General features: G+C 39.6%; 1 protein-coding gene across 7 annotated transcripts in view; it reads right to left on the bottom strand.

Moving 5' to 3' along the window:
* ptk2aa (protein tyrosine kinase 2aa) overlaps positions 1–9250 on the bottom strand; it is a 56121-nt gene that overhangs the window by 25518 nt on the left and 21353 nt on the right. For 6 of the 7 annotated variants that reach the window (XM_037975641.1, XM_037975640.1, XM_017423826.3 and 3 more), the window contains 5 exons: positions 8146–8315; positions 6412–6499; positions 6137–6216; positions 5783–5845; positions 2943–2997 (listed from right to left, as the gene is read on the bottom strand). In XM_037975641.1, coding sequence (XP_037831569.1) covers positions 2943–2997; positions 5783–5845; positions 6137–6216; positions 6412–6499; positions 8146–8315 — 456 coding nt within the window. Of the gene's footprint in view, positions 1–2942; positions 2998–5782; positions 5846–6136; positions 6217–6411; positions 6500–8141; positions 8316–9250 lie in introns of those variants that run through there. The other variant, XM_037975642.1, reaches the window with a different exon arrangement.

The raw sequence follows: 9250 nt of genomic DNA, 5'->3' as shown, positions 1-9250 counted from the left end.
CATCAAAATTAAATGAAATAAACATTTGAAATATATGAGTTTGTATGTAATGTATGAATATAATATACAAGTTTCACTTTTTAAATGGAATTACTGAAATCAATCTACTTTTTCATGATATTCTAATTTTATGACCAGCACCTGTAAAGTGATACGTAGTCACAGTTTGAAGTTATATTTTTAGTTTGAGGTCATCAACAGTTCTTATCATCACTGCATCACTTTTAAAGGTCATTTTGAAATCTTCCTATTTAAGATAATTCTTACGAACTGCCTTAAATAGAAAGCTCTATTTGGAGGACGGGATGTCTGTAGGTGAACTTCACAAGCAGCCGTGCGCTCATCTTCACCTCCGTATTCCCGTCGGGGCTCTTATCCTGTCTGCTTTGGGTGTTCTGATAGAAGCTGTGTTTTGTTGCAGCCTAAAGTCAGGCAGGTTTCACGTGTTTGTGTTTTGGACTTTAAAGAAAAAAATCTTCCTTCCCACTTATTTGATTGACATGATGGAATAGATTTTGTCATTTTGGCATCATATTGTAAGCGAGGCTCACACAGGGATGTTGAAATAAGTTCCTACTCCTGCCACCTTGCTGACACCCCATAGTCTGGTCCATTATCTTACCCAGACATCCTCCCTTTAAACAGCATCCTCCTCCAGCAGGACAATAAGAGCGCATTATAGTAACCTTAATACTCCCAAGATACCAGTTTGACTAAGCCTGTATGGTCTGAGCTGACAAAAACACAATCTACTCCAACATCCAGCTCAAAGGTCCCAAATCATCCTGGTGGAAAAGCCCTTTAGAGGTGTTTGTGTTTATGCCCTGACATGGCAGAGTTCTGGCAACGCAAAGAAGGCAGGTGGTTTTAATGTTGTGGCTGATGAGCGCAAATGGCAATAATAAAAAGCAGCACAATAGGTTCCTTTCGCACAATGCAACAGTGCTTCAATATGCTGTTCATCTGACCAGGGAGCCGAGCTTGTCAGAACAAGCTGGAGCCGGTTCAAACTTTGATCTCCAAAGGTCAGCTTCACTGAACCTGCTGCCCGGCCCGTCAATACCAATGAACACACTCTTCTCTTTATAACAGCTAACATAAGTCACTGTTTACTACTACGGCCATCTGCTCTGGGCTTAGTGTGTGTGTGTGTGTGTGTGCGAGTAGAGTCCATTGAGGGAGAATAATCCCATTAAACGACGACGGTTCTCTTTCAGAAGAGTGAACGACAGAAACCTAAATGACAGCTGTGCTCCGTTTCTCTGACGTGCGCACACATCAACGCATGTACGTGTGTGTACACGGAAAAAAATTAGCAGAAATGTTTCATTTCATTGACACGGCCACAACTGCTTAAAACAATTAATCAGTCATTAAACGGGTGAATTATAAAGATGTTATCTGTCATTTTCCTATTCCTAATACAAACCTTTTTAATCATTTATATCATATTTGCTTGTTTCAGCTTGTCATGTTTTTGGATATGTGACAAAATAAATGTAGGATCTAACTTTGAGCTAAACTAATTACTAGATTTATTTTTGAAATAAACAATAAATTGAACATTGAAAGTTTAGTATCTGTACTATTGTAGCACATGCAAAAACTGCAAAGACAGGGAAAAGCAAACTCTACAACCAAGATTTTTCTTTTTTCATTAGACTTTAATTTTTTTAATAGTTTCTCAGTTAACTAAGCAGTCAACAAAAATGTCTTCACACTGCGTGTTTGGTGTAAAAAAGAACAGAAATCCTTCTGTTGACTAATAACTCACCCCTTTAAACTTATATTTTGAACATAAATTATTGATTCTATGACTTTTCTGCCCTTGAATTAATCCACTCTGTCATGTATTTTATACTGTGACACAGATAGGTGTCTGCTTACATACAACATCAGTGCAGACATTCTTGATCTGTCAAACTTGTGAATTTATCAATGTTTGCTTGTCGCAGTACACTTCTTCATCCAAGCAGCCTTTAAAGGAAGAGGAGGATGCCTGATGCAGCTGATGAGAGGGGAGTCAGAAGGACTTGACTGACAGAAGGAGAAGCACGCTGACACCTCCTCCTCCCCTTCTCATTGTTGGAAAAGAAAAAGTGGGTTTAACCGTGACCTAGGGGGTCACAAACACACAATATACACATGCAAACGCGCACAATCGCAGTCTCTCGCCCTCTGCAGAGCATCTGTCTCCCCGCCTGCTGACATCAAGACCTTTTAGGGTCGTTTTTCTGAAACACGCACGCACACCCCAGATCCTCCCCGTAAACGCGTGCCGTAAATTTATCACTGACACTGCTCGCTGTGCAAACGCATACAGCCACACAGTCGCACACAACCAAAATCCATCCAAATGGATGTTTTCTATTCTAAAGATGCCGTTTATTTATCATGCGAGATCGCCATCACAGAAACTGAATATTTTGTTGCACATTTCATTGTAACCTTTGATTTTTGATGATAAATACTAAATTAACCAACTGTAAGAAAATTGACTCATCAAACTTATTGACACAACTTTATATTGCCTTTGTAATTTTTTTCCACGGATCTAATATTCACCGGCTGATCTGCTAAAGTTTCACTCGACTCTTTTTGTGGGTTTTGTACAGTCTCTATTTCTCTGTGCTAGGCAACTTTGGGTCTGACAGAGGATAAGGTAACACATGTTAAAATGGGGTTTTGAGAAGACTTTCCTCATAGCAGAAAGCTGCCCATAAAACCCGCTCTGGTAGCCGAGTTGCTCCAGTGGAACAGATGGAGCACTGCGACACCAGCTGCTGAGTGTCAAGAGTCCACTATTCAGTCAGAACAGAAGAAACCAAGCTGTTCACCAGAAACCTCTGGGCTTTTTCTTTCCCAATTAGTTCGAAATTCAAAAAGAGAACAGGGTCTTTGTTTTAGCCAGTTCAGGAACAATACTCTCCTTGTCATCTTACCTTGACTGAGTCCAACAGATCTTTCGGGAAGAACCGCCTCAAACCAACGTCTTTCCTGAAAGGAAGAAAAATGGGGAGATAGAGATCAGAATGTTTGCCGTGCTGTAATTAAAATGAGGAATGCTAATTGGCAAATATTCCTCTGTTTATCTGATCTCAGCAGCCCGTTTCACTCTACTAAGATTTTACAAGCAACAGTTTCAAACGGGGCAACGGAACAGAAAACAAAATACTGAGAGCATGCTGACTGCAGGGTTTCGCTAATATTCTCCTAAAAGATGGGTTGAAACAAAAACAGAGAAAGCAGAAAGGGAGGGAATGAGGGGGGGCTCAGTGATATTAAGATCAGAGCTTTAACAGGAAGCTAACTAATGACTCATACTCCTCTGAGGAAAAGATGAGTACTGCAGAAGGAGGAAATGTGCAAAGCCGGGAGGTTACGTCATCTTTTCTACCTCATGTTTCTCCACCAAAGGTCACATCTTAAATCAATATAACAGCATCATAAAAACCTCAGACACAGTTCCAAGCAGTAGAATATGTTTACCCTAAGATAAGATAATAAAGGAATTACATTTAAACAAAGCCTATAAGCCAAAAAAACAAGTCTTTAGGCTTTAAGGCCCGGCATCAGAATGTGAACAGATTTATGCTCCACATGACAATTCTGTTGCAACTAATGAAGATGTATCATTTAGTCTTATATCAACGATTTACACCGGTCATGTTTGAGAGTTTGTCCATGAAAATATGATCTACATCAAAATGAAAGCCACGACTATACATGATTCCAGACATTAAACACATTCAAACCATCTCATGAGAACTGGAAATGCTGCTGCCATGTTTGAATGCTTTTTTGAGACATTTTATAATGAAGTAATGAATGTTTGGTTCAACACAGCACAAATCTGAACTTCTGCCATCGCATCCACAGACAAGTCATTCTTATTTCGATGCCTGGGTCAAACTGAGCAGAAAAACCTGTTTAATAGTGTTTGAGCTGCAATCTAAATGCAGCTAAGCTGGCACAAATAGGGCACCAACCAGAGGTTTTCTTTCCAAGAACACTTGATCATTCATGTTAAAAAATAGGCTCTGACAAATAGCCTCTCAAATCAGCCAATCTATGTCCAGCTGACTGCCCGCGTGTACGGAGTGTTGTTAGATCCTGGTGTCTGATCTGCAAGTGAAGATTTACAAAAGTTGTTTCACTGTGTCGGGAAAATAAGACTTAAAGATGCAACATAATTAAAGCAAATCTGTATTCCTTCTCTGTTGCTGCAATGTTTGTGGGGCTGCAAAAGTGAGTAAAAGTGCAGGGAAAATGGAAATAATATTCCAGTTTTGCCTCGAAGATTTCACTGTATTTCACAGTCATGATAAACATCCAAGTTGGCTTCAATTGAAAAGAAATAATAATAATAATAATAGATCTGACTCAACAGTGCACTACTTTGTTATTCTAAATAAAGCAGCCATTTACTTACACACACTGAACTCAACACATACAAGTATCTCTTTGGGGCTAAATAGACATTTAACCTCAGAACCACTTGCAAAACCTTAACTAAATGGCACTTTATTAACATACACAACACTTAACATTGTGGTTCTCACACAAACATTCCTTCAGCAGTTTTTATGCCATAAATGCAGCACATTTTTGTGCACTCAAGCACCAATGAGCGAATCCAGGGAGATGTGGCATTCAGGGTCCTGGCTCAAGGACGTTTCGAAAGTTAACAGTGGCCGTTCTTTCACTGGTACTCCCACTGAGAGTCTAAGTCTTGTTACTTTAAGTGCCTGAGATCCTGATGGTTCAGAGCACTTTAGAGACAGATCTTTGTTTTATGTGCGGTAACAGAGGTTTCCTTCAGCCTGCAGGAGCTGCTGCACCAATTAACAGCTGCGGCTTGGCCACCGAATTTGATTAGAAGCAATAACAAACAATATTAGTGAATTCGGTAAAAGTCAAATGGATTGGCACCGTGGGCCAACACAGTCGTCTGAGGCCCAGCAGCTCCTCAGCTTGCAGCATCAGGCTCCGAACGGCACTTTCTCTCTACGCTTCCTCTGGTTTAAAATATGCATGACACAACATATTTTCCCAATCAGCAGAGAGACAGAGAAAGAGAGACAGAGAAAGAGAGAGAGAGAGAGAGAGAGAGAGAGAGAGAGAGAGAGAGAGAGAGCAAGAGATTTATGGAAGAAGAAAAAAAACAGGTCAGCAACACAAGAGGAAAAACGGGCAGAAATCTAGGATGTGAGGAAAGAACTGAGTAAACACAAAGAGATAAAGAAATACCAGCAAAGAGACAGTGGGCATTCATCCCAGTTAATTGGAAAGCTCGTTAGGCTGATCTTCAAAAAGACTTGAATATAAGAGGGCGGCTCATTAGAATCAGAACATGTTAGAGACCTCAGTTTGCTCATTCCTCACTGAGGACCCATTGTTAAAAGGAGTCCACAGTGGGACAACACGAGAACAAAAAGATGAGTGCAAATAGCTGGGTCTTTAAAGCTTCCTCTTTAACGCCATCACTGCAGCAACATTTCAAATCCCAGTTGGACAGAAACTGGTCTGAACAACACTTGGAGATTTATAAACTTTTAATGACCTTCATTATATACAACAGTTTTTTGTTTTTTTTACTCGTAGTTCCAGGAAAGACAGAAATAAAGCTAATGTGACTATTTTTATGAGGCCTGTGACCCTGACAGCTGGTTACAAAATATGTTTCCAGATAAAATGGGGTGTTGTTTTGGGTTGGAGGAAAAGGAAGAAACAAAACTGCGCTGTGCGGTTGGTTATCTTCTCTCATAAAGAAAATACTTACTCCAATAGTTCATAGTTGGATTTCTTGTCCAGAGCGTTTCCTCTCATCTCTTTGAAAAACCTCCTGGAAACAAGAAAAAAACCCAGAGAGAAATCGAGATCAGATCCTCTGACATGTTAGCAGTTTTGTTTTTCAGTAAAATGTTTTAAACTGTGTTCAATCTGCTTACGGGAAAAACAGAGAAGCCAAACTGAGAAAAAAAAGGTCTGCTGCTTTGAATAATGAATAGCAAATACTGACTAATGTTGGCAGGGATTGTAAGACAAACAGAAAGACTCCAACAATAAATCAAACAGCTGGAAATCTTTGTAAAGAGAAGTTGAGTCTTCAGTAATCACTCGGAGCACGACTTACCTGATTTCTAGGCAACCCAACTTGAGAGCTACATCTTGTTCCACCTTGTCTCCATACTGTGTCATGTAGTCGTTCTTCACCTGGGAGACACGTCGCAAAGCAACATTTCATCAAAACATTTATTTCTCACATTCAAATGTCACACACAGTCCTACTGATTTCAATCATGCAAAGACAAACACACACACACACACACACACAGAGCAGCCATGTGCCTCAGTGCTGGCAGCTGGTTTAAGGTGTGTGTGTTGGTGTGTATCTGAGTGTTTGAGCACCTGGTGGTAGAAGCAGTTCAGTGAAGGTTTGTCTTCTGTAAACTGCTGCACAAAGTTTTTTGGTAGATATCGGATCCTTAGCTCATACCTACAGAACAAAAAAAAAAGAAGGCAATGATCAAAATGTTTAAACATATTTTCTTAACCTACACAACACAAAAAAGCTGAAACCAGTTCCTTTTCTACCTTTAAAAAACTTGCTGTTACAGGGAAATTTGGTATATAGCACAAGTGAACAGATTTGCAGTAAATACTTAACAAGTACCATGTGCCTCTTATTAATTTTGTAAAATAAAGATGGTCCAAACTCATCTATAATGAGAAAGCACAGGCTCCGACTTTGTGAGGACGACCAGAAAAAGAGACAAAACAATTTTACAAAAGCAAGGACAACTAGATCAGCAAAAGAATCAGAAAATAAGACTTGAGAAGGATTAAAAATGCAGATGGGGCAGTGATTGTAAAACCAGTATATTAGAGACAGCCTCAGACACACGAAGAGTTGTTGATTTAGTCAGACAAAGCAGACATCTGGTCGTCTCTCTGTCTCTTTATGTCCACAGCAAAAGAAGTCTCCTCCCCACAATAGCATTAGCGCCCAGACTGCCACAATAAAAGGTAATATATTTACTTCCACCCTTAACATTCAAGCTGCCCTGCCAGGACAGCCACTCTGCACCGCACACACACACGGCCACAAAACAGACAGGTTGCGTTATTTATCTTGATGCTGCTCGCAGTAAATCACAGCAGTGACTTCAGAGTCGAAGCGACAAACTGCTGAGGCTGTCTGTTTTCTGAAATGGTGACTTTGACTGGATTTGCAAAGTCAAAAAAAAGTCCTATCGAATCAAATCAGGAAACTTGTTTACAAAGCAAAATCTCAATTTTTTTTGGGTGAAAAGTGCTTTTCAGAAACTCTTTGGCCTTATTCTCAACTTACACAGAAAACTTTCTAGAATTTGAAGTAAAATCCACCAAGAAAAGTTATCAGCCTTTTGAGTTTCATTGGTTAAGACGCATCTGACAGATGACAACTGCGAGGTAAAAAGAGACCTAAAAAAAGTTTTGGATATCTACTGGAGACATTCAACACACTTTTCTAAACAACTCTTGTACCACACACTTACACAATGTTAGTAGCCGATGTGGCAGAAACACCTTTGAGATAAATGATATCAAGAAAATGAGATTTTGAACAAGAATGTCTGTGGGATATTAAATAAATATGTAAGAAGTTGTAATGTTTTAATATGACTTTAGTAAACTACAAAGCCTACACACAAACCTCACACAGCAACGAGCCAACTTTGAAGCCTAGAAAACAGAATTTTTATTTTCTAGTAATCCATTTGATTTTGATGTGGAAAAAGCACCTAAGAACGTCTAAATAAGGCCAGTCGAACACTTCTGGAAGTACTTGTAGTGAAGATGTCAGATATAACTTCAATCAACGAGCTATTTGTTTTAAAGTTTATATATTATTTCTTGGGGGAGGGGAGTAATTTCAATTTCTGTATGAATAACTTGACATATGTTGGAAAGCCATGGTGAATTTAAACCTTTATCTAAAATTAAAAATTCCCGATAGGCCCTTTAACAGGACCATGTTTAATAGGACTTTGACAGGCCTGATTTACAGATTAGGTAAATATTATTTGTGGTAAATGAATGTTGCATGATTGCAGTGGCTGATGATGAACTCAAACACAGAAGCCCCTGGAGTCGTCTCACCTCCACTCATCGTTGGGCCGAGCTTGTTCATATTTCTCTCTGATGTGAGACACGCCCATATCTGGGTGGAGCCAGTGCACCTGGTCTCTGGATTGGCTGCTGCTGAGGCGAAGGCCGAAACACGAAGTCCAGCGCACTTTGTGGATGTCCAGAATCTTCTGGATGATCCCCTGCATTCAAAGAGAAATAAAAGGAAGAAACTGAATAAAAAGTGAGATTACTTTTGTTTTTAATGGAGCCTGTACATGCAGCAGTCCAACTTATACATAAAGTTAAAAAAAAAATACACAATCAGAGGTAAAAAATAAATAAAGAAGACATTTAGGCCGCCTGCTCCACCAACACTGTTTGCGTTTACATATGACATTTTCCATCAGGTCAAGGAGTGTGTGTTTGAGCGTGTCTAGGTGACTCCAAGCGATTTAGCATTATGTTCCCACCCAAACAAGTTGGCAGACATCAGACGACCACAATAATGCTCAAAGAACCATGTGCGTTGCCATCTAAAAGGCCAGGGGGTCTGACCTACATACTGAACAAGAGAGGGATGAGAGGAGAATAGAGGAGAGGATAGTTGCTGTGACAAACCGCTAACAATTTAAGCTGCGCTGGGAAGTTTCTGCGTCACGGTTGAAATTAAAAGCATGCCACAACACTGGTACACACAAACATCAAAAATGGCCCCTTAGGTTACTCTCGTTGTGTTGCTTCCTTTTTCCTTGAGCTGAAGATAAACAGTAAAAAAATAAAGAAAGAAATCACTTTTGATACTACAGCTGAGTGTGAACTGTAACTCAGAAAGCCTGGGGACAGTTACAAACACCACACATCACTGCGGAGGTTGTTTACTTCAGTTTAAGGTTGTTAATACTGAGTATTACATCTCACTCTTCAACCAGAGTACCTTCAATGAGTTTTGACATTGAACTGCTGAATTCTTCTTTATGGAATAAACACCATGTAAAAAGAAAAACTTTACTTAAATATGTGTTTTTATGATAATAAAAGAGCACGGTCCAACATGTTGGTACAAAATCCCACAAAGATATCAGCCATCTGTGCTGTTAATCAATTTTTAACCCATATATGGAGACAAAGTTGAGAG

The sequence above is a fragment of the Kryptolebias marmoratus genome, linkage group LG5, assembly GCF_001649575.2.
Source record: "Kryptolebias marmoratus isolate JLee-2015 linkage group LG5, ASM164957v2, whole genome shotgun sequence".
NCBI lineage: Eukaryota > Metazoa > Chordata > Actinopteri > Cyprinodontiformes > Rivulidae > Kryptolebias > Kryptolebias marmoratus.
The sequence above is the reverse complement of the archived record's forward strand: the minus strand, read 5'-3'. Positions and strand labels throughout refer to the sequence as shown.